General features: G+C 46.0%; 2 protein-coding genes across 6 annotated transcripts; one reads left to right on the top strand and one right to left on the bottom strand.

Moving 5' to 3' along the window:
• Positions 1-764: 764 nt before the first annotated feature.
• TMEM127 (transmembrane protein 127) lies at positions 765-15,107 on the bottom strand. 2 transcript variants are annotated; one of them, XM_079987615.1, is made up of 4 exons: positions 14,888-15,107; positions 12,038-12,467; positions 5,845-6,009; positions 765-3,581 (listed from the first exon to the last, which is right to left on the bottom strand). In XM_079987615.1, the coding sequence occupies exons 2-4, from the start codon at positions 12,279-12,281 to the stop codon at positions 3,274-3,276; spliced, it is 717 nt and encodes a 238-aa protein (XP_079843741.1). In that variant the 5' UTR covers positions 12,282-12,467; positions 14,888-15,107; the 3' UTR covers positions 765-3,273. The 2 variants fall into 2 exon arrangements, with proteins under 2 accessions (XP_079843741.1, XP_079843740.1); XM_079987614.1 differs by lacking the exon at positions 14,888-15,107 and adding an exon at positions 14,601-14,738.
• CIAO1 (cytosolic iron-sulfur assembly component 1) lies at positions 14,787-25,763 on the top strand. 4 transcript variants are annotated; one of them, XM_079987580.1, is made up of 8 exons: positions 14,787-14,911; positions 18,173-18,338; positions 18,971-19,119; positions 19,473-19,584; positions 19,831-19,919; positions 21,320-21,521; positions 22,815-22,902; positions 24,933-25,763. In XM_079987580.1, the coding sequence occupies exons 2-8, from the start codon at positions 18,200-18,202 to the stop codon at positions 25,171-25,173; spliced, it is 1,020 nt and encodes a 339-aa protein (XP_079843706.1). In that variant the 5' UTR covers positions 14,787-14,911; positions 18,173-18,199; the 3' UTR covers positions 25,174-25,763. The 4 variants fall into 4 exon arrangements, with proteins under 4 accessions (XP_079843706.1, XP_079843707.1, XP_079843705.1 ...); XM_079987581.1 differs by having other exon boundaries at positions 14,803-14,915; XM_079987579.1 differs by lacking the exon at positions 14,787-14,911 and adding an exon at positions 15,286-15,332.

Below are 25,763 nucleotides of genomic sequence, written 5' to 3'. Positions count from 1 at the left end.
ACCTTGTGAGAGAACTTGAGTTGGCCAAGGCAAGACAGTCAAAATAACTTCAGTCAATATACCACTCTATATAATTGCTCTCATTTTGCAAAGCCACAAGCACCCAGATCTTAGTGCAAGAAAATCCACAAGAGCTCAACTCTATATCAAAGTATTTCATTCTTGTCTTGGCAAATTCAGGACCACTTCTATCCCCATCCTTTCCATGTCAGCTGAGAAGCCATGACATACTCTATACCTCTCCCACCTCCTGGAGTCAAAATTTAGATGGTATGTCCCTAATGCAAAGACCTGTGATTATCTCCAGCTATAGAGACATTCTCTTGGTAGTGTGTATATTCGTGTTTTCACAGGTAGTTCCACAGCTTTAAAACTGCCTTCGTCCAGAGATCCAAGTGCCCTCCAGTAGTGATGCAAGACCCCTACATATGTCACTAGCCTTCATAGATAAGAGAGACTAGAAATTCTAATTCCAGAGTCATGCATTAGCCTTAGAAGCAACCAAGTTCAAGACAAGTTGACAAGTTGGCTAAGAACAATTTGCACTAAAGGACAGTAGTATAATGGTTTTGACAGCAAAGAGAAAAAAAAAAAGCTTTTTAAGATGCACATGCAATGCAGTGGCCTTTGGTGACTGACAGACAGCTTATACACAAGCAAACAATAGGCAGGTTTTGTTAATGCTTTCTAATGGTGTGTGGGTGAACAAGATTGCCCAGTTATGTGGTAATTTCTCTCAGCCATAGTATAAACACCCAAAAAAAGACTATTTACATCCTTATTTTATTTTTGGTAGAAAAGGATATTCAGGATTTTACAGATGGATTTAATCAACAGTGCTTCATGAATGTTGTTCAAGGTCTAAAAATGATCACAGTAACCAAGTACACATGGAAACCAGTTTTGGTCAAGTCCCCTCTGTGGAAACAAGCTAAATGGAGCCACCTCCATACTGGAGATAAGTCAAACTCCCTTTGGCACATGGAGGTGCTGCCAGTGTTGCTTTCCCTTCTCAGGGCCAGAAAAAGAGAAGACTGCAAGAGTGACCAGCAAAATATTCCCGAGACCAACCACTGATCTCTTTGATAGCCAAAGATTAGAGATTAGGTGGAGATAGTAAAATTATGCATACTATTTACAGCCAAACTCTTTTCTCATATGCAGCAGTGGGGAGGGAGAGGGGAGAGGGGGAAGGGACAGTCTCTGCTCACACCACATACAAAAGGAGCTACAGAGTCAGCTCTGCTGACATGTGGAAGGCCCTCCTCTGGTGAAGACAGCAATAACAAGAAGAGAACACAAAATCAGAATGCACCAGTGGCACATTCATCATTCACTGGACTGGAGCTGAATGAAAACCACTCTTTGTCTAATCTCATACAAGCTGCTTTTTAAAGACAGACTTCTTTCAAATTCTACAATTTAGTCCCATTTCTCTATCTTTTGAAGGACACAGAGAGGGAAGCACCTTATCAGAATCCAATTAAAGCCCCTGTTTTCAAGTGATTAGGATAACACAAAGGAGTCACTCCTCACTGTGATGTGTAACATTTCATACTTGTAGCAGGAAAATCTCAGCTACACTGCACATAAATTTTGCATGTACCAGTTCTAGACAGAGAAGCTAGCAGACTGAAATCAGATAGACATCTGAAAGACAGGAGTGTCCTCAGGATATAGCTTCAGCATATCCTGAATGGCAACCTATTTCATGGAAGTTTCACTGTTGAATCTCTTGTCTTCCTAAGTTAAAGCAGGTCTTGCTTTTAGTTCTCCAAAGTGCCATCCCCTTATTTTTATTTTAAACTGAAACAGGCATCTCTTTCATCCACTCCCCCCCCATCTTTTCAGTTCAACATAACATCCCACCTAGTCATCAAAAAAGAGCTGCAGTGAGGTCAAGTTCCTGGCTTATTCAAAGCAATTTTAGTTCAAAGCACTACAATACACAAAGAAAAAGGGGATGTCAGTCATTACACAGAGCATCATGCACCATCCTGCATCACTGCCTGCAACTATCAGGAATATCTCTGCCTCTCAGTTAAACAGTGGCTTAAGTTGGAAGAACTGCCTTTTGGGCTAGAGAGCTTAAAAACCAGAAGTAAATATAGTTTCAATTAAAATAGATTAAAAAATTAAAATCAAGCCTAGGATCAGATTTTGCATATAGCCTTGTGATAAACAAATAGGTGCCAATACTATTTCTCAAAAACTGGGACATGAGTGTGCACAGAGGTATGTACACATGTGCCAACACAAACACACACACCAGTGCCAACTGGAATGATAACCCTTTTAAAGGTGCTGTTCCTTTAACTCAAAAGGTAGCCCAGTCCATCCAGGAGATATTTAGTAGTGGCAAGATCCTGGAGGTGGCTCTGCCAAGTTTTGTTGGTTCTCCCCCCCCCCCTTCCCAATGCCTATGGAGGAATGGGGGCTACGAGAACAGCAAATAAAGTGCAAAATGTTTCTCTTAAGTAGCATGAGGCAGAATGTGGGAGAGGAAGAAGCAATGGTGGCAGCAAGCTTACCATGCCTTTCAGAGACCACATGAATCAACCCAAATGTGTCACCTCCCCACAAACCAGTGCATAGAGAAGGATTCCCACCTTCTGATGTGCTAAATGAAGAACATCTTTGCCCCCAGGTGTGAATATCAGTGAGAGTCACATTCCCCCCAAAGAGGTGGATGAACAGTGCAGGACTGCTGAACTCACGACCACAAGTGTGCATACTAGTGTGAAAGATCTTATCACAATGCAAAAAAAAACTGTGGACCCCTCCCCCCTCTTCCCAAACACTTAAGTCAAGCTTGCACATGCCATCTCTTTCACATACAAGGCAAGGCAAGAACTCTCCTGGAGTAGCTGTGCTTTGCCTCTCTGTACAGGAGGACACCCAAGTGAGTGCAAGTAGCTGGACTGCCTGGGTCGAGTCTGTTGAGTCACAAAAAAGCACAAACCTATAGCTGGGTCACACCAGTCAGTTCATTGAGTCACTTGCTGTACGAAATGCAAGGGGCTGGGAAAGAAAAATCACCCATAGGGCTGCTTTGGAAGTCACAACATGAGCAAAGCTTCAGTTTGCAGCTCCAAAGTGAGTTCTCTTCCTGGCTGGGAGGTCATAAAAGTGAGTGAACCACCTGGGAAAGAAAAGCACCAGTGAGTGGCTCCAGGCAAGGGATGCAGTCCCAAGTGATTGTGTGCAGTTAGGATCTGCAGCTGGGCTACAAGAAAGCCTTCTTTCCCCCAGCCCAGTCGTTCAGTGGTAGCATTATGGTGTATATGCTGGAGGTGGCTGGAACTGGTTGATTACTTCGTATTCTGCTGGATAAGGTTCATTCTCTTCCATCTCGGAGAGGAGCTCCAATGCCTGCTCTTCCTCTTCAGTTGGGTAATGGCGCAGTAGGTTGGCAGCTGTGGCAAGGATGGAGGCCCCACCAGCTCCGGCCACCAGGTAAAAGCTAACGGCAAAGGTAACATACACTTGTGAGCCATGGTACTTTTTGTGCTGCTGCTGCTGCGCAAGGATGAGCTCCGAGGCCCAATAACAAAACCCGATCACAGTGGCACACTGCAGCACTGAGGGCAGAAGCAAGAGAAAAGAATTAGACACTGTTCCCCAGATTCTATACTTAGATACAATTATCACAAGCATTGCTCAGTGGAATTCGTTTGGCTCTAATGCGACTTCTTAAAAGCTTGTGGATATGGGCAATGTAGCACATAATCCTAGAATGGTAACACATTTACATTTGACTAATTTGAATTTGTGGATGTGCATTTCCTTGTTTCTATGCACAGACATGGAGATTTAAAGATGCAAGCTATTTATCAGACTCCACCATGGCTGAGAATGTTCCCGTTTCTCAGCCCCACCCTCTTGCCTGACCTCAGAGGACATCAATGGAGCTTTGCCCACTTAGTGAGGTTTGAAGAACAACTTCAGGGAAGACAAAAGGATGACAAAAGAAAACAAAGTAGGTTTCACAAACCTGAGGTCTGCCCAGCCCTGGCCTAAATAATGCATGCACAACATCTGAGATTTTTCCTAAGTCCCAAACCAAAGAACTCAAGGTAAAACTCAAAGCAAAACAAGGTATTGTATTGCTACAACTATTCTAATATTTTTATTACTATTTATATACCGTATTTTTCGCACTATAGGGCGCACCGGACCATAGGGCGCACCCAGTTTTTAGACAGTGAAATCAATAAAAAAAAAAAAATCCCCCCCAGCCCCAAAGAGCAGCCCCAAAGAGCAGGCTGCGCACAACCTCTCCCTGCCGGAGGGGTTGCGCGCGGCTCTGGCACAAGCCAACGCAGCGAGTGGGATGGATCCCGCTCGCTGCTTTGGCTTCCTCTTTAGCCCCACGCAATCTCTCCCTCCCGGGAGAGGCTGCGTGGAGCTAAAGAAGCCATAGCCCCGTGCAGCCTCTCCCTGCCGGAGGGGTTGCACGCAGCTATGGCACAAGCCTGCATTCGCTCCATAGGACGCACACACATTTCCCCTCAATTTTTGGAGGGGAAAAACTGCGTCCAATAGAGCGAAAAATACGGTAATCTACAATGTACATACCACTGTATAGAGTAATATAAGCAGAAGGCAGGTCACAGGAATCATAGAATTGTAGAGTTGGAAGGAACCCCAAGGGTCATCTAGTCCAACCCCCTGTAATGCAGGAATCTCCGCTAAAGCACCTACAAGAGGCGGCTATCCAACCTCAGCTTAAAAACTTCCAAAGGAGACTCTACTGCCTTCTGGGGGAGTCTGGTCCACTTTTGAACAGCTCTTACTGTCATAAAGCTCTTCCAGGTGTTTAGTCAGAATCTCCTTTTTTGTAACTTGAAGCCATTGGAGCGGGAGAAAACAGGCTTGCTCCATCTTCCATTGGGCAGCCCTTTAGATATTACCAATATGCTTCTTAAATTATGGCACCTAGAACCAGACACAGTACTCCAGATGTGGTCTGATGACAGAATATAGCAGTACTATTACTTCCCATGAGCTGGACACTATACTTCCATTGATGCGGCCTAGAATAGCATTAGCGCCTTTTTTCTGCATCTCATGGTTGACTCATATTAAGCATGTGGTCTACTAAGACCCCTAGATCCTTATCACATGTACTACTGATAAGCCAAGTGTCCCCTAACTTACATTTGTGCAGCTGGTTATTCTTGCCCAAGTATAGGTATAGGTAAAGGTAAAGGGACCCCTGACCATTAGGTCCAGTCGTGACCGACTCTGGGGTTGTGGTGCTCATCCCACTTTATTGGCCGAGGGAGCCAATGTACAGCTTCCTGGTCATGTGGCCAGCATGACTAAGCCACTTCTGGTGAACCAGAGCAGCGCACGGAAATGCCGTTTACCTTCCCACCGGAGCAGTACCTATTTATCTACTTGCACTCTGACATGCTTTCAAACTGCTAGATTGGCAGGATGCCCAAGTACAGAACCTTGCATTTGTCCCTACTAAAATTTATTTTGTTAGTTTTGGCCCATTCTCCAATCTGTTAAGGCCATCTTGAATCCCTGTGTATGCTTCTTGACACAGGAATGGGTAGCAGAGGGAGAATGTGCAGATGAAGTTGTGTTTTGGTTCGGTTAAAAGGCAAGAGGTTCATAGAAAAAGGAGGGTTTGGATAAGGAAAGAGGTGGCACTCCAAAGGAACCAACCTAGAATACAATTTAGCAGCCACATGGGTCTAGAGAAATTGCAGAGGCCATGAGTAAACTATGAACCAACCAGATGGGCAACCCCTTTTTGAACCATGGCTTGCAAGCATAAGCTTCAGGTGCTCAACACAGTAAACGGAGCAGATCAATCCCCTTTAACATTACCTGTGAGGATGTGGGCAAATGCGTAACGTCGTGTGATCTTCAGTGCAGGATGCTTTGGTCCAAACACATCCAACAGGAAAGCTGAAAGGCTGCATATGATTCCCAGGAAGCAGAAGGCAGCAATAACCCGAAGCAACAACACAGTCTGGGGGTTCATGCAGTACTCTGCAGGGGGGGGGGGGGAGAATTCAAAGTCAGATTTCACACATGTAATTTACTATTCCTAAGACCAGCTGCTTCCTGGAGCATTCTGAGCATTAAACATATTAGTCTGTAGCTGTGCCAGGATTTACGTGGTACTTGGCATTCTTTCCAAGTTATCTACACAATATAAATTCTGCATCTATGATGGGCTAGGCAGAAGTGAGGCTGTTTCTGTCCATACAGCTTAGAGCAGTTTTGCATTTGTTAGCTGAAGATGATGAATTGCCAATGGCTTGCTGAAGACAAAAATAAAAGTGGTCACCATTTTAATGAAGTATTATAATATTGCTGGATTAAGTTCTATGTGCCATGCTGATCAAACTGCTTGACACCTCTGTCATAAGAGCACAGATGTGAAAATATTGTAGTCTGATGTGGGCGTTAAACAAAGACAAACCTTTTCTTCTCTGGATAAAAAGGAACCTCTCTCTTCCAGACTCACCAAGGGTTATTGCCAAAAGTCATTGCGCAAGCTGAATAACTTCTGCTCATAGAACATAATTTGCCCTTGTACTCCATTTCCCACCCCCTAAATCAGCTCTGATGCTTCCCTCAACCCTTTGGAGTAGATTTGGAGTAGTGAAGGTAGTCATAGGGAAAAGAAGGGGAAGTTGTGGAAGCAGTATTAGTTCTACTCTGTGATGACTTCATTTAATGGATACAACCACAAAACAAAGGACAAACAAGCCTTATCTGGTCTTATTTAATGGCTGCGTAGTCCAGCACATAATTGATAAATGAGACAGCTTTTTCCTTGAACACATCACTGACATGTCAGTCCCCTTTGTTTGAAATGGGAATTGTACCCAACCTCCCAGGGTTCTGTGGGAAAGACTATTATATAGGACTTTTAATATCCAATCACTTTACAAGTAGAATATTGGTTATGCGAGAGCACATTTTGCACTATGCCATCAGAAACAGACCACATTTTACAGAAATAAAAGTACTGGGATATCATCCAGTCATTTATAAAAGCCTTCACAAAAAACACAATGCACTTTTCAAGCTATATTCCACAACCTTGAGGATCACAGATGTGCTTTCTTGCTTTAAATAAAAATCATTTTCGGAGAACCCAACGACAGAGGAGATGCACTACAGAAATTTACAATTTTGGATCGGCTACGTTAATAACAAATAAAATGAACTTGGGGAACTTGCTGCTCTAAAATCACATTATTTGCCATTGACACAAGCAGAGTTACTCTATTATAGGTTTGATGCAAGATTCCATCATAGACTGCTTCTAACTGGATTCCAGCAGGATGTCTTTCTCAGTCTCAGGTTTTTTCCAGCTTCCCCCATGGTTGGGAACTTTTTTCTAGGCTTGCATTGATTTGATAATGTTGATCACCTAATATTTCAGCCATTCCAACCCACAAAAGGACTTACTTCAGTCCAAAAGCCTCATACATTCTATTTCCTCAAGGACATTTTCTGTAAGTTTAACAATGGTTTTTCTTGTTGCTTTTCGCAGCTTACAAGATTGCTATGTGCTCCCTAAAACATGGGAAGGGAATACCCAACACAAATAACTTGATCCAAAATATACAAGGAGGTGGAGATCAAGCTAGGTTAGGAGGAAGGAGGGTGCTGTGTGTTACTTGGGCTTGAACAGGTTGTGGTAGCCATGTTCAATTCTTGACTGAACAACTGTCTGAAAAACTGACATTCTCCCCCAATGCCATCATTTAAAACTCATTCCAAAACTCATGTTTGCCATACTGAATGGAGTGGGGAGAAGGGAGCTGCTGTTTAGAAGTAAACAAAAAGCCTACTGGGCTCTGAAACTCATTTCACAGTACAGCAGGCCAGCCACTTATGGTTCTGGGGGTATGTGCGCCAAGGCAAAATCATCCCAAGTTGGGAATCCCTGAACTGTCCCGCTACTGCAAGGGACTCTGAGACAGTTGCAGAAAGGCCTTGGAAAGCTCCCAGGGCCCTCCTGTATCTTTGAAGAGCCTGGGAAGCAAGGAAAACCCGAAGGATGCACAGGTGGGTCAGTGAGTGAAAAATACATGGAGAGAATTGAGCGCACTCTATTTATTTATTTATTTATTCATTCATTCATTCATTCATTCATTCATTCATTCCCACCCACATAATGTTATGTTCATGTAAGCAAAGTGAGTGCAAGTTGTGGGCTTACCATACTCTGGATTCTGGCCTAAGTCACACACATCTTAATCTTTTGGTCACCTGCAGTGCCAGCATATCCAAACAAGGGCCTTCTATTGCTTCGGAAAGGATAATCACTCAGATTCATTCTAGCTTATATAGTGGTACCTCGGGTTAAGTACTTAATTTGTTCCGGAGGTCCGTACTTAACTTGAAACTGTTCTTATAACTTGAAGCACCACTTTAGCTAATGGGGCCTCCTGCTGCTGCTGCGCCGCCGAAGCACAATTTCTGTTCTCATCCTGAAGCAAAGTTCTTAACCTGAGGTAATATTTCTGGGTTAGTGGAGTCTGTAACCTGAAGCGTCTGTAACCCGAGGGACCACTGTATTGGGCTAGAATAACTACTTGTCTGGGCAGCAAGGGTCACTTCCAGGTGACATGGCAATGGAGCATTTGTCAACTGGGAGAGAGCCGATTCCTTTTTCTTTAAAGCTACCAATCTAACAAAAAAGACAAATGTGTGGGAGGGCAGGCAAGGAGGAATTTTCATGGACTACTTGCTTTTGCAGACCTCTTTGTAGGGGTCTTTAAAACTGAACCCACAATGCCTTTATCTTCTTAAATGTGAAAACTGAAAAGTCCTGAGAAGTGTAGTTATTTCCATTTTAATAAAATTAAAAAAACATTAAGTTCCTCACATATTCCATCCTTTCTGCAAAGAGCTAGAAACAATTAGAAAAAGAAAAAGAAACAGGGATTCTGAGATTTCTAAAGGAGCCCAGAAACTACCTAGACTTTCTTCAACATCTGTTGGATGCAGATCCTCTCAAGACAACAGGCTGTTTTATGGCAGCTTCTTCATGACAATGAGCACCATAAAAAACAGTTTAGTAAGATATACTGTGCTTTGTTTCAGATCAATTCATTTGCATCTCGTGCAGGAGCCACATAATCTAATACCAAAGGCATATTTACTTGGAACCGGATGTATAAAGCTAAAACACCACAGTACCAGCCATACCAGAATGAATCAGCCTCATTTGAATATGAAATCAAATTCCTCTTGCTCCCATTAAGAGAACTATGGCATGTATTGATTGTTCATAGCAGGGACATAGTGGGGTGAGGGACAGTCTGGGGGAGGGGGCGCTGCTCACGCTGCCCTCCCCAAGCCAGCCCTGTGTGGCTTTGTGAGGGTGGCATGAGAAGGACCCCAGCCTCAGCGAAAGGCTATTATGTCCTTCTCAAGTGCCCTCCTCAAGCAGCTTTGAGAGGAGCATTTCCATGGCGCTCTGGCCACCAGAGTGATGCCTGACACAGTGGGCTCCATTTGCCCTCCACATTTGCCCTTGGGGAGGGTGTGTAAAAAGGATGCAACAGCCATGTGCCCTTTGATCCAGATTGAAGTCTAGGATCTTTCTGCCCTTCCTGAGCGCTCCAGGGCGCTGTGGGAACATGCTCCACTGCTGGTTCATAGTGCACTGCAAAGTAACAAAGGTAAAAAGGTAAAAGGTGCAAATGCGGGTCTAAATGACTGAGCCTCTTGGGTTTGCCAATTGGAAGATCGGAGGTTCAAATCTGCACGGCGGCAGTGAGCTCCTGTTGCTCTGTCCCAGCTTCTGCCAACCTAGCAGTTCGAAAACATACCAGTGCAAGTAGATAAATAGGTACCGAAGTGATGTTTCTGTGTGTTCTGGCACCTGTCACAGTGTCCCGTTGTGCCAGAAGAGGCTTAGTAATGCTGGCCACATGACCCGGAAAGCTGTCTGTGGACAAACACCGTCTCCCTCGGCCTGAAGCGAGATGAGCACCACACCCAATAGTCACCTTTACCTTTTTACCTTTACTGCAAAGCAACTGATACATAAAAGCAAACAAACCAGCCCAGATCCAAAGCGCTTACAGTCTAAACACTGAGAGTGGCGTAGACAAAGGGAGGGGAGAAAGGAGAGAGTCATACTCTACAAGGGATGAATTAAGAGTCACTGCAGTTATTCACACAAAGGCTTCATTTCAGTCGGGTTTGAGAGGGTTTAAGTAACATGCATCATGGAAACCTTGGGTTTCATGGAGATTATGGCAAGAAGACAGGTGGTACAATAGATGTTATATATAGGCAAGCCCACATATATCAGGGTCCTCCTCCCACTGATTCCCCACGTCCCTGTTGCCCAGGCATAGGCAAACTCTGCCCTTCAGATGTTTCGGGACTACAGCTCCCATCATCCCTGACCACTGGTCCTGGTAGCTAGGGATGATGGGAGTTGTAGTCCCAAAAAACATCTAGAGGGCAGAGTTTGCCTATGCCTGCTGTTGCCCGACTAACTAGCCAGAATAGCTGAGAGATACTGCTCAGCTATTTCTGTGCTAATCAGCTTGATAGCAGAAATGTGCATGATGGCATCTCCTCACCACTGATGGTGAGATGAGGTGTGGGTGAAAAAGAGAGGGGTGGAAGGGATGCCTGACCCACAGGCTACATGTGCCTTCAACCCACCATCTATGATTGCATGGTCGGTGCCATTGGAAGCAAAGAGGTTGCCTGGCCCTGTAGGTGTTCTGGAATTTTCAGGCGTAGTAGGCAGTGTGAGTAAATGAAACAAATTGCTTTGGCAGTTGTAGAACAGGAGCAGCAAAGATAACTAACCAAGGTCCTCAAAGGCACCTATTTTAACAGTAGGAAGCTACTTTGCCTGCTAGAAGAGAGCTGTTGGGACACAGCCAGTTGTTGGGTTGAATATTAACCACACACATGGTTGTAAAAAAAGCTATCTTAATTGTTTGGTTACTGGCAAGGTCTGCAAACTCAGTTGGGTTTCTTATATCCTTAATGCGTGGTCTGACCTTGCCCTCTCCAGAACATAAGCATCACATTAAGTTACAGGGGAAAGGCAGGTGCTAAGAGGGAGGAAAAGGAATTATTGAAGAAACAAGTTTTTTGAGCCCGCAAGAAGTCGCAGTGTGCATTCTTTTTAGTAGTGACAAGCTTCTTGCCAGTTATAGCCAAAGCTGGGAATATGAAATTGCATGGGATGTATGTTGCAAGATCCAGCCAGAGGTACCTCAGGTTAAGTACTTAATTTGTTCCGGAGGTCCGTACTTAACCTGAAACTGTTCTTAACCTGAAGCACCACTTTAGCTAATGGGGCCTCCTGTTGCCGCCGGAGCCCGATTTCTGTTCTTATCCTGAAGCAAAGTTCTTAACCTGAAGCACTATTTCTGGGTTAGCGGAGTCTATAACCTGAAGCGTATGTAACCTGAGGTACCACTGTAACACATTTATGATTTAAGCGCATGTCTAACTTTTGTAAACCACTTTGAGGTTTGTTTGTATTTACAATCAAGTGGCATATAAATTTTATGCAATAACTTTATCCCACGGCAACAAATGGAACATTGGCAGTTAAATTTTTACAAGATTAGTGCTCGAAAACACTGAACATATAAAATATCATTATAACAATATTGATACAAAGTATCCTTTTGACAGCACTTAGTTCTACAAAAAGACAACTTTGGCTGCAGTCCTGTTTAGCTGTAAGTAAGCTCCTCTGACGACATTGGGATTTACATCTGAGTAAACATGCAAACAAGAATGCACAAACTGTAGGGGTAGGTGGGGCAGCAAGTTTCATTGCCACAGGGACCTATCCCTCCATAACTTCTGGGTTGGTAAATATTTAATAAGGAGAACCATGAAACAAGAATCAACTCCTCTACAGGCAGTTGATTATTATATGACACCAGGAATCACACACACAAAATTCACCTTGGTGAGCACAAGATTACACTGAACAGCTACTGCATGAACCAACCTACACCAATTTCTGTTTAAAGAATGCACACTATACACAATTCACTCTCACCTTTAAGTAAATCCGGGTCTACATATCCCAGCACATCAGCAACTCCCAGCTCCTGGCGAGAACAAGTGCCCCCATGAATCCGTAGCCAAGCAGGCTCTGCTAGTGCAGTACACAGGGCAGTTATTGAGAGGGCACCAGGCAATGCAGAAGCCAGGCTCCTTTCTGGCTGCTTTGGCAAGGCACTCCCATCCTGGCCTCTTCGCCTGCGCCCACTGGGCAACACCGAGCCACTTGGGGTGTACATGGATCCTCTTTCTGAGATTAGGCCAAATAAATCCAACGAAACACACTATGCACAGAAGCCCTTGGGATCTTCTGGAATGGGTGAGTGGCCAATGACTGTAGGCACCAGTCAGGGGGAGCAGACTCACAGAAGGCTGCAGGCAGAACAGAGCACCAGATGAAGTGTCTCTTCTGCACTCAGAAGAACCTGAAAAAGACAAACAGATCAAGCCTTGTAAATAGCCTCTCACCTGTGGCAAGTTAAGGGCTGCCTCAAGGTGACCAAGTCTGACCAACATTTCTTCCTTTTTTGGTACAAGTGAGCAGACTCTCTGATTTCTATGGCGATTCCCATGGTTAAGCAGATGAAATACAGCAGTTTCCCTGCACCCCGCAAGCACACAATGCCAAGAAACCTGGGTTTAAAAAGTGGTCATTAATTCTCAGGCCAAAGGAAATTAGGGCCAGAGTTCACAAAAGTGGCAAAAATTTTGCTAATGAGTCCTTTTAATAAGAGAACTTCAGGAAAACTACAAGTACTATCATGTATAATAGACTCATTATGTTCCGAGATTAAATTGGACAAAAGCAGTGTTTTTAAGAGAACTTACTGAGGCTCCCATTTTATACTTCATACAACAATACTAGCAAACCAAATCAACCTGTCAAATGGCAATGGCCTATTCAGCATTTGTAAAACCAATGAGTTGGTCATGCTTATTAGACATTCCTGTAATGATGTATGAATGTATGGCTTGAAATGAGGAGCAGCAGTAGCCCCCCCCCCCCAGCATTTCTTTATTTTCAGGCAAGTGGTTTTGTGCCTTTGTTATGCATATGCACCTCAACCAACTAAATTGCTTCTAAACAACAGTGAAGCCAGTTAGTGTTCCAAGGGTGCTCCACTGAGACAGAGTATAAATGGAACACGTATCTTGCATATTATCCCACTGAACACTTTCAAAAAACAGTTTGTAGATTTCAGCTGGCTGGAGATAATCAAACATGGCGTATAAAAGAGCTAAGAGACAAAGGGACCCTCTCTTGTACTTTTGTCAAAATGGCACCTTTGTTTATCTACACATACACACACACAACTTTTAAGCAGAACAATTAGTGCCTTTGACATAGCCACACTGTGTTGTTCATTTAATTATTGCAAGTCCAATGAATGCATCACACAAGAGCCATTCAGGTTGTGTGAGGTCAGAGGATATTAGACATTTTCATAAGGCACATCTAAGTATTTTGGAATAAAGAATAAAGGGAAATTATCACTCAAACCATCACAGCTCAAGCAGCTGAGTCCATTTAACAGATTCCACAGAAACCATTCAGTTTACTTAATAATATTAGACATTTAAATGGTAACCAAGTCAAAGTAACATAAGTAATTATGTATTCTTTCTGCTTTACCTTCCTCTGTTTATCCTCTCATTTGACACAAGGAACCCTGTACATGCTTTCACCAGCCAAAAAGGGAACAAAGATGTCTTTTTTAGTTGGTTTGCTCCCACTGCTCCCTCCAAATCCCCTTTCCTTTTGTGTTGTGTCTTTTAAATTGTAATCCTGAGACCAGGGACCATCTTAATCAGCATTATAGCCTTCTTAAGCAACTTGTATTCTGCTAAGGAGCGAGGTACACATACTTCAAGTACACATGTAACTTAGAAACAACCCTGCCCTCACCTTCAACTGTTCACTCTCTGAACAACGAAAAGAACCTTAAAGACTTAGCAAGTTTGTTACAGAGGAAGCTTTCACGGACTAGGGCACAGCTGGCAGACTTCAGTCTTGTGGAAACTCATTTATTTTTCCTTAGAACCCCAAGACTCACCACCCGGAGTCAGGTGCTAAGGGTTGTTGCCAACGCTAGGCCCGTGGAAATCAATGAGCTTGAGTTACTCGTGCCCTCTGATTTCAGTGGGTCTACTCTTGAGCAGGACTAGCATTGACTACAACCCCCGGAACTAAGGAATCCTACGGCCAGGGATTTGTTTTGAGTAGGAGAACTCAACTCGGAAATCTTTTTTAACGTCAGGAAAACATCCACTCGGGGCAAACCCCCCCCCCGCCCCCATTTCAGTGAGTGGCAAAGAGGAGGCGTGATTTTGTTGCCGTTATCAAAACACGTCGGAAGCCGGAAATCCAGGCCCCTGGACTTGCGACCCTCCTGGGGAGCCGGGGAGCCCGATCCACCTTCCCCCCACCCCTGGGCCTCCTTCGCCCCGGCGCCTCCCCGAGAGGGCGCTCTCCCTCGGATCCTGCCCCCCGGGGGCCCCTCGCAGACACCAAGGGGCGCCGCCCTGACCTGGCCGGCCGGCCGGGCTCCCCCACTCACCGCTCGGCTCCCTTCCCGGGCGCTGAGCCCCGTCGGGCCTCGCCTCCCTTCCAAGGCCGCGGCACTCGCTCCGCGGGGGCCGGCGCCTTCCTCCTCCTCCTCCTCCTCCTCGCCCGACGACAGCCCGACCCCCCCCGCCCCGCTGCCGCCAAACAACAGCCGCCGGCCACTTCCGCTTCCGGCCGGCCGCGCGCACGACGTCACGGCGCCAGAGGCAGGAGGAGGGGCGGGCGGGCGCCGCCTGAAGGGGAGAAAAAGGCCAACTCCCGAAGCAGATTAACATTCACCTCAGCATTTCTCAGCCCTGACTTGTTGGTGTCTTCTTTCAGTTTTTCTTGTCTTTATCTTTTGGTAAAGCGCTTTGAGGGCTTATTCTTTTTCTTTTTCCTTCAAGGGGTGAAGTAAAATAAATAAATAAATAAATAAATAAATAAAGCAACTTTGTTCCTTTGAAAGTTGCAGGAGGGCCAGTTCAAGAACTGAGTAAAGAGATGCGGCCCATCTTTCCTTCCTTTTGTGTGTGTGTGTGTGTGTGTGTGTGTGTGTACACACACATTCTTTCTCGCCTCACACTGACTCTCGCAAAGCATGCTGGGAATCGTAGTTTCCGCGTGGTGTCGTCACTTCCGCTCCGGAGAGGGGGGCGAAACTCACGGCGCGGGAGTGGGCTCCAGGGGGCGCTGTGGCGCCTAGAGGTGCCCTGTGGAAAGCGGGGAGGAAGCGCGGAGGCAGGTAGGAGGCAGCGGAGCTGGGCGGCTTCCTCGGGCTGCTGGAGCCGAAGGTACACGGTTCTTTCCCCCCTTTAATTCCCACAACAACCCTGTGAGGCACCCAGTGGGCGTCATGGCTAATTGGGGCGGGGGGGGAGGAGAGTTGGACCCTGCTCTCCCAGCTCCCAGCCCAGGCACAGGCGAACTCGGCCCTCCAGATGTTGTGGGACTACAACTCCCATCATCCCTAGCTGCCAGGACCGGTGGTCAGGGATGATGGGAGTTGTAGTCCCAAAACATCTGGAGGGCCAGTTTGCCTGTGCCTGTCCTAGCCCGACACTCCGCTGCACTGCTCTGGCTCTCTCATCCAGCTACCAGACTAGACTTGCAGCAGGAGTCCTTTACTACCATTTATCTCTTTTCTTTTATGCCCAAGACATACAGCTGTTAGAACTTCCTAGTCCAGAGGCAGAATACCTTTGCATAGCAAACTGCACGAGTAAAATAAAAGAGAAGAGCCGCTGCTCTCAGAGGCATCTGCTGTAGGAAGTGAGATGCTATGCTAAGTTAAGCCTTGCTTTGGCCAAGAAGGAGAAGTGCAGCGTAGGGATAGATAGATATGGCTGCATATACGTGATAGCTGTGAATGAACTGTTGTGTACAGAGGCTGTGGAAACGAGTGACGCTGGGAGTGATCAGTAAGGTTTGGTTGTTGGTCCTGATCTGATGCCCCACTTTGTGGCTCCCTGGAAGCACTGGCTGAGCACTTTGGGAAATAGGATGCCAGACTCGGTGGGATCTCACTGTGAGCCAGCAAGGTTCGCACACAAACACACACACAAATCTTTTTTCGCTGCATAGCTAACTCCTGTGGTTTTGGATGTAGCTTGAAGTGTGTATTTTTCTTGGCCCCCAGCCCACCCTCTGCAGTGGTTTGATTCTATAAATGTTGACTGCATCTAACAGTCTGCTAAGAAGTCTATTTTGGAAATTAATAAATAATGCAGTAGGAATTGGGGTTTATTTCTGGCATGTTCTTAGGTACTGCACATTATATATAGCTGCGGAAAAAAATAAACTCATAAAATTGTAGAGTTAGAAGTGACCCTGGTTATCACCTACTCCAATCTCCTGTAATACAGGAATCACAGCTAACGGGTTACATACTAAATCAAACCAGAGAAATGTAATGTTGAATTGTGTGATATATTTCTTCTTCAATTTGAATATTCTTTTCCTTTCCTTTTGAATGACATTCTCAACAAATGTTTTACCAGGCCTTAATTCAAATTATGTAGCTTCTGAGAGCCACATAAAACTAACCCTCAACAGCAGTGTTCCCAAGTAAAGGTAAAGGTACCCCTGCCCGTACGGGCCAGTCTTGACAGACTCTGGGGTTGTGCGCCCATCTCACTCAAGAGGCCAGGGGCCAGCGCTGTCCGGAGACACTTCCGGGTCACGTGGCCAGCGTGACATCGCTGCTCTGGCGAGCCAGAGCCGCACACGGAAACGCCGTTTACCTTCCCGCTGGTAAGCGGTCCCTATTTATCTACTTGCACCCGGAGGTGCTTTCGAACTGCTAGGTTGGCAGGCGCTGGGACCGAGCAGCGGGAGCGCACTCCGCCGCAGGGATTCGAACCGCCGACCTTTCAATCGGCAAGTCCTAGGCGCTGAGGCTTTAACCCACAGCGCCACCTGCGTCCCTATTAGTGTCCCAATTAGTCCTAGGCGCTGAGGCTTTAACCCACAGCGCCACCTGCGTCCCTATTAGCGTCCCAATTAGTGGTCCACCAAATCCACCGAGGAGGTCTGTGGCACATACCCATCAACTGTCTGGTACATCTCAATTTGGGGTGCCCTCCTCTCCCACAGGTCATGCATCCCAGTTTGCATTGGGACATGTTGGAGGGTATGGTGGCACCATTCACATAACAAAAACTCCCACAGAGATACCAACAATTTCAAAGGCTTGGCTTTTGGAAAACAGGGTCTTCAGTACTTAGCTACAGGCTTGTGGCCCTTGTCCTCCTGTGATCACAGAGTCAAAAGGAAACCTACATACCATATTTTTCGCCCCATAGGGCGCACCGGCCCATAGGGCACACCTAGGGTTTTTTGGGGGGGGAATAAAGAAAAAAAAGCTTCCCGAGCTTCCCCTGACCCCAGCGCCCAGAACAGGCTGCTATCCACAAGCCTAGGGAGCCCGGCAGGAAGTCGCGCCGGGCTCCCAAGGGTTGCAGAGAGCTGCCTAAAGCCCGCGGCGCGCTCTTCAGCGCGCCCCGGGCTTTGGGATGCAGGCAGCTCTGCCCAACCCTTTCTTCCCTTGTTTCTTCCCTTGTCTGCAAACACACAGTTCTGTAGTGTACCAGTTACCAAACTTTCTGCCCCTCCCCACAAGGACCACTTGAAACTTGCTTGATGATGTTAGTGGACTACTTTAATGATTTTTCTGCCCATTGTAGCAATTGTAATGCACTGTGCTAGATACTGTATACTTTTAAATTGCATTTTTATTGATTGTTCTATTGCACTGTAGTTTATATTCCATAGAATTCAAATCATAATGCAATAAAAGAAATAAAAGAAGCAATAACAATAAATATTACTATTGGATGAAGACATGATGTGACCCACTGGAGTAAAGGTTGCAGATCACAGTTTTAAAACACTTGCATAATGCAAAAGGCATGTGGGCTGCATGCCTGGAGGATTTTCATTACACACCTTGATAAAATAAAGGCTTTATTCTGCAGTTGCAAATCGATGTTAGAATGCTGGGCACTCTTGTTCAGGAGATGCCTGAATTGCAAGTTTTTAAATCATTCTTATTTTTTGTTGGTCTCATTCTTTGCTGCTTCATAGGTTCTGCGGGGACTGTTTGGTGTTATAATGAAGGATTCCCTGACACTTTTGTCTCGCATCCCAGCACACCCAGATTCCCGATGCTGGTTTCTCGCTTGGAACCCTACAGGGAGTCTCTTAGCTTCCTGTGGTGGGGACCGTAGCATTCGAATATGGGGGAAAGAAGGTGAGCTAGTCTGCCAGTTTGGACTGCAATCCTAACATAATTTACTTCACCTCAATGGGACTGAGTAGACATGGTTCAGATTGCTCTCCTTGTTGTCATTCCTTGAAAGTAAGGGGAGAGAAACAGGCAACCAAGTCTTTGGTCAAGAGTGTTCATTGTGCAATTAGGAGAAGCATTGCACTCTGGATTCCACGCTGCATCTTATGCTGGGAGGGGAGAGAGAGACTTGTGACCCACCTATAGATGAAAGACAGGTGTCAGGAATCTTTGGACCTCCTATCCCTTGGCCATTGGCCATGAATTTCTGTCATCCCATATCAGTGCCTAGGCCTGCTCAAGACAGCTATGACAAAAAAGAGTGTGCCAGTGCCAAAGGGGAGTTGAGTGGGCAGGACTTTATTAGATCTCTTTCCCCCATGATGCTTTTTAACTCAGGTGGTGGTAACAGCAGCCAGCTCTTGATTTTTCTGGGTAGTTTAGGTGGATCTGATCCCAGTGTAAAGCTGAACCAGGTAAACACCTCTCTAACTTGGTTTATGTAGTGACCTCTGAGGTGCCAGGAGGAGGGAGAAGGACTCTCCAGCGGACCCAGAGATGTGTCACAGCTCCTAATTGGCTTTCTCTCTTGGCAGGTGATACCTGGGTGTGCAAGTCTGTTCTGGGTGAGGGACACCAGAGAACTATCCGCAAGGTGGCCTGGTCCCCCTGTGGGAACTATCTGGCTTCTGCCAGTTTTGATGCTACCACCTGCATTTGGAAGAAGAACCACGAGGATTTTGAGGTGTCTTGAATCTCCCTTTTGGTTTTGTTGCTGCTACTGCTTTTCTCATACTTTTCAGTAGATTAAAATCTGTAACAATTGAATACATGCACACATGCAAACACATAACACATAGCAAGAAACCCTTCAGATCTTGCTGGACTCCAGCTCCCGTCAGCCCCAGCCTGTATGACCAATGCTCATAGATAGTGGGATTTGTAATCCAACACTGTCTGGAAGGCACCATTTCTGCTGCCTCCAGCAATAGGAAATGTTTGCTGTGTTTTCAGGTGTATCATCCTGCCACATTGTCAGGTTTTCACACAATTTCCTGGTTACCCTTCTCTTACCCATATCCCTTTTTCTCTTTGCAGTGTGCAGCCACTCTGGAGGGCCATGAGAATGAGGTGAAGTCTGTGTCATGGGCACCATCTGGCAGCCTTCTGGCCACTTGCAGCCGAGACAAAACTGTCTGGGTTTGGGAAGGTGAGAGCCGCAAAAGTGTTTTGAGAGGGTGAAGCTGGGGCAAAAGGAATTGGGATTTTCACTGTGTGTGAATATACTTGATGCATGATGGCTGGAGCACTGACATGGGAGGGAATCATAGAATTGTAAAGTTGGAGATGACCCCAAGGCTCATCTAGTCAAACACCTTACAATGCAGAAATCACTGCTGAGAAGTGCCTTGTTTCTTAAACTGTTCCCCTACATCCCCACTCTTCTGTGCTTCAGTGGACGAAGAGGATGAATACGAGTGCATGAGTGTCTTGAATTCCCACACGCAGGATGTCAAGCATGTTGTCTGGCATCCCAACCAAGAGGTGAGTGTTCCCTTCCTGTATGGCAGACAGCTGGTATCCTTGGGGCGTGGTGTCTTGGAGACCTATCAAATGACTGGTCTCTAACCAGGGCAGTGTTTCTATAGCCCCCTGTCATAAACTGTAAACATTTATATTTCTGTCCTTCCTGCCCACTCCCATTGAAGCCTTATAGCCCTCCTAATCGAACAAGAATACCCTTGTGTTGCAATTTTTGCACTCAGTTGCTGCAGCCTCCTGATGCTAATGGGGTGTGTGGACTGGAGTACTCATTTCAACATGGGCATTTGAAGTAAGACAGGAATGACATGGCTGATCCATAAAACTGCATCCAGGGAATTGTAATGAGTACATAGCAGCAGCTCTCCTTGGGCTTCCCAAATCAGACAGTGGGAAGATGGTCATCCCCACCAACTCAGGGTGGATTAGGGAGAGACCTTTGTGCAAGGAGCCCTGTCCGCTCAGGGCCTGGCTGGCAGAGGGAAGAAGACTCCTCAGGAGCCGGTCCTTCCAAGGGCTGACCCAGCATATTTTGCTGCCTGGGGCAAAGGATCAAATGAGGTTGGCATCCAACCTTTATTTCATTGACATCTGATGGGAGGGCATTCCACAGGGTGGGCGCCACTACTGAGAAGGCCCTCTGCTTGGTTCCCTGTAACCTCACTTCTTGCACTGAGGGAACCGCTAGGAGGCCCTCGGAGCTGGACCTCAGTGTCCGGGCTGAATGATGGGAGTGGAGACGCTCCTTCAGGTATACTGGGCCGAGGCCATTTAAGGCTTTAAAGGTCAGCACCAACACTTGGAATTGTGCTCGGAAATGTACAGGGAGCCAGTGTAGGTCTTTCAGCAAGGGCTGAAAGGCTGCAGTGTTTGCTTCACCCACTTTGCAGCAGGGATGCAGGCAAAAGGCTGTTCATCACCCTCCTTGGTGTGACCACCAGCAGTGGGGCTTTGTCATCTTCACAGCTTACGTCTCTATTCCTGTTTCTTTGAAGCTGCTGCTTCTCTGTGGATCTGTTTCTCCTGGAAACTACTGCAGGATCCTTGATATCTTTGTTGCCCTAGGGAACGGATTGCCAAAGTGGTTTGCCCCCCACCCCCATGTTGCTCAGCTGCAACTCTCATCCTCCATGATCAGTGGCTGTTCTGACTGGGATTGATGGGCATGGGAGTCCAACATCACCTAGAAGAGAAGGCATACCACTGGCAACCCATACCCTAAGTGCTGTAAACATGCTTTTGGCTTTAAAATAAATTCCGGGATTATCAGGGAGCTGAGCTTTGTGTCTTACACAACATTCTGCATTCCCCTCCATGCTCTCATTGAACAGCCCTGCTCTCAGTTTTGCTCCAGAGGTGTTTTGTTCCAACACTTACCTGTGATTTTTCCTTTCCACTGCCAGCTATTGGCATCAGCGAGTTATGATGACACTGTGAAATTGTACCGGGAGGAAGAGGACGACTGGGTGTGTTTTACCACTCTAGAAGGGCATGAGTCCACGGTGTGGAGCCTGGCCTTTGACCACAGTGGGGAGCGCCTGGCCTCCTGCAGCGATGACAAGACAGTGCGCATTTGGCGCCAGTATAAGCCGGGCAATGAGCAAGGTCAGTGGCATTTGCAAAGATGGAATGTATCTGTTCAAGGAATTGGATCTGCCTAGTTTTCCAAGGGCCATAGCAGCTAAGATTTGAAGTTTTTGTTGCTGGGGCAGCTGAGCCACCCTAAGGAATTGGCTTCTGTAGGGTCTGAAGAGCTGTTACTGGTGGCTGTGTAGAAGTGCAGCCTCTCTTGGGCTTTCCACTGCTGTTTTTTCATTAGGTCAAGGATGTTGTTTGACTCTGCCTCCTATTACCCGCAGTCAGCATAGCCAGTGGTCAGGAATGATGGGAGCTGTAGTCCAGCAGTGCTTAGGGGACCACAGGTTCCATATTACATAGCTAAAATCAACCACCACCACACATGCCAATAGTAAATGCCATTCTCTGTGGGCTGGTTCTGAAGTATGCAAAGCTACAGCATCCACAAACAAGAAGCACCAAGGTTTGCAGATACACAAAAAAATATTTAGGAAAACAGCCTAAGGCTGATAGCTCAGTGAGAAATGGGCATGCTCCTTGGACACAAAATGCTGGTGGTGGTGTGGAAGTAAGTCAGTATTATTTTCCCCTATATTACATATGGGGAACCTGGGGCTGAGAGAACATTTATTCCTGCCTAAGACTCAATGAGTTTGTGATAGAGGTGATGTTTGAACAGGGGTGTGTGTGTGTATGTTCATGTTCAAATTTACCGCTCAGAATCTTAGCCACTGTGCTATATTACCTCTCCATACAGATTCTCTGAATACAGACACACACATACACAATTTTGTATTCTTTCATCTTCTTTAACTTCTAGTCTTTGTGATGGTGGAGATGCCTGAAGCATGGAAGTGTTATCTGAAAAGGGGGTTTGGGTAGGGAAGGCAAGTGTCTTAGCTCTTATCACTGAACCCTTGTTGAGTAAAAACTGTAGTGGGAGGGGAGGAGTGAACCCTATTCTGCCCAATCTCATGAGAGAGTGCAGTTATGAGAATCTGTGTGTAAGTTGGAGCAATCTAGAGTTAATTAAGTGGTGTTTGAAAAGTTCAGTTCCAGGGTTTTAGTACTTAAGTTGAAGTGCTGACCAAAGACAAGACTTAGGTGTGTCAGAATCTTCTTGCTCCAGGATGTAAATGGGGAACTTCACAGCTTCTGCACCCAGTGGTGACACTGCTTCCTTCCATACACTTTAGTTTCTGAAGTGAAAAAGCATTGGTGGGGTCTGTAGAGCTTCAAGTTGCCTCTCTTTGCAAGAAGCTTTTGGCCTATGAAGCAAAGCAGACAGGCTCAGCCTAAGGAGTTGTTTGTGTGTTGCAGGTGTTGTCTGCAATGGCACAGATCCTACCTGGAAATGCATCTGCACCCTTTCTGGCTTCCACACAAGAACCATCTACGACGTGGCATGGTGAGTGTACACGGTAGGGGAGAAGTCTTGTGTAGCAGCTTGCAAGTCATTCTGGGGACCAGTCAATCTGTTCCAGTCAAGTGGTAAAGCTTTTCTGTGATTCTATCACAGGACCTTTGCACAGATCACCAGTGTGTTCAGGCCCATAGTCCATTCTTTTCGTTTCATTTAATATTTTTATTAAATTTTCACATTTTATAAAGACAAACATACACACACAAAGACAAAGACAACACGTATAAAATTTCATAACCTTACTTTCCTAACCCCAGTTCTTGACCTCCCCCCACCCCCCCTTCATACATCCTAGTTCAGTTACATTAACTCAGCAAATTCAAATCTCTCATCCATTGCATGTTATTACTATATATATATATATATATGTTTTTTTTAAAAAAAAAACCATTTACTTGGCCAAATTCTACTTATCCAATTTTCTTATAAAACATTAAAGCCTTTTCTAAGGTCGACTCGAGTTCCTTCCACGAATTTCCCTTTAATCTTAAAAATAGGTCATAATAATCAAACACAAAAGTCATAAAGATTTAAAAACAAGTTCTCCTCCCCCCCCCCCCAGACCCGGTTTCTGTCCCTTCCAAATGTCCCCCCATCCATAACAACAGTTTTTAGCCTGGGTTCCTCACATCTGAGGCCTTTAAGTCCTTGTCAGTCTCTCTTTGCCGATCTTGTTGGTAACCCTCCTCATTGGTCCTCAGGTTTCGGGGAAATTTCAGCTCAGTCTCATCAGAATTTCTTCCATCCAAAGTACTTGACACCAGATGCTGCAGAAGATCAACCAGTCCATACTCAAATAGGAAGCCCCAGTCGTATTTCTTATTTCTTTTAAAATCAGGTATTCCAGATGTTCCAGGGGCTTCCTCCCTCCTCTTTCGCATCTTTCGCAGATTTGTAATCCAAGGGTCTTCTTCTTTGTATTCTAACAATGTAGGCTTGTGGTTGGTAGTCTCCATCTGTACTAGCCCTTGCTCGCTCTCCCCCTGTTCCGAAGCTATCTCTTCTGATTCAGCTGCAGATTTTTCCCCAGTCAAATCCATTGTACCTTCAGCAGAGTCATTTATTTTAGAGTTCAAGGTTATGAGTTGTTTACTCATGACCGTAGTCTGCTCCTCCAGTTTTCCCACAAGAAAAAACATTCTTTCTAGCTCTGCCTGTAGTTTTCCATCTGCAGCCATTGCAATGTTTCAATGTTTCCCCTAGGGGGATTCTAGTTACTTAATAATCTTTTCCAATAGTCCTTTACTTTGTTATTTCCCTACTTTGTTTCCAACCACTTTAGTTCAAATGAAACAAATTAAGTCCAAAAAGTGTTAAATAATAAAGTTTTTAACTTTCGCTGCCCGTTTGATAGCTCCTTTGACAGCTGTCAAACTCCTCGTTCCTTATTCTCCAGCTCACATAAAAGGACACCCCCGGGTCTGGGGGGGTTCAAACAAAAACTTCTAAAAAACCACTCTTACTCTCCAGCACACATCTTCTTCTGTCAAATTTATGCAAATCTTATCTTTTACAGAACACCAAGGAAAGAACTCTCCACCTTAGTTCTCCGATCTTTGCTTTAAATTTTCTGTAGGCAGGGGGGTGCGGACTTCCCTTTAGCACATCCCCCGATCGTGCCGAATTCAAGGATAAGCTTTTTAGAGTCCAAATTCCAATCTACTCACGGATTGATTAAAGTCCGAATTTCAGGGAAGAAAGTCAGCGGTCTCCGGCCATGGCTCGCGGCTTCGCTCCACTGCAGTAGCGGTCTACTCACAGCACCACGCCACTCCCCGTACCCTCTCCGCAGCCTTTAAAAAGGCTCTTCGTGGGTCGGGGGGGCGCTTTAGGTGCCCGCCGAGTCACCAGGTCCGCAGGCTTCCGCGCCTGCAGTTTCTAAGGGTCCCCGCGTCGCCGTCGCGGTGAGACCTGTTTGCAATGGAGCCGATTCCCTCCGGAGCTCGGAGGGAATCCGCCATTACTCGGATCGCGCTAACCCGGAAGTCCCATTCTTTTCGTTTCATCCTCTGCAGGTGCCAGCTAACGGGAGCTTTAGCCACAGCTTGTGGAGATGATGCCATCAGAATATTTGAGGAGGAGCTGCACTCAGACCCCCACCAGCCCACTTTCACCCTTACTGTCCACATGGCCCGGGCTCACTCCCAGGATGTGAACTGTGTGGCCTGGAACCCGAAGGAGCCTGGGCTGCTGGCTTCATGCAGCGATGATGGAGAGATGGCATTTTGGAAATACCAGCGCCCCGAGGTCTGCTGAGGGTCCAAATTTCCCAGCTCCCTCTGACAATAACACAGTTCTAGTAGTGTAACAGTGGCACACCTGTGGGCAGCAAGCTGGACTGCACCCCCTCTGTAAAGGCAATTAAAAAGGTGGTATCGTGTAACCTTGTTATGAAGTACCTCCCCCCTTTCCACAAGAGCTGCTGTGCCAGAGCTAACACCTAGTGGGGGCAGCGGAGGGCGGCTGGGTCTTCTGCACAGATTCATGTTGTTGACCAAACAGGGTCTTATCTTGCAGTTGGGTAGAAAATCCCCCAACTACACAGGCTGGGTTTTCTTAGCTTCATCACTCCTTTAAAACAAAGCCAGGGTTGCCTGCAGAAAGACTGGCCTGCTGATTAGGCGTTTCTTACCAGTTGGGAAGCAACAGGCTTTGTAACTGCTGGTTTTGTACTAAAATGTGGTTGTATAAAATGTAGGTTTGGATTGGGAGGTGGTGCTGCAGAGGGAGAAGAGCAGTTCTGAGCAAATGAGCTTGTGACACATGTAAAATTTAATTTGACCATGTGCTATTGTATGTCTGCTCCTATCTCTAAATGGGTTTTTATGTTAAAAATACAACTAAGA

Source organism: Podarcis cretensis (genome assembly GCF_951804945.1).
Source record: "Podarcis cretensis genome assembly, chromosome: 8".
Lineage (NCBI taxonomy): Eukaryota > Metazoa > Chordata > Lepidosauria > Squamata > Lacertidae > Podarcis > Podarcis cretensis.
The sequence above is the reverse complement of the archived record's forward strand: the minus strand, read 5'-3'. Positions and strand labels throughout refer to the sequence as shown.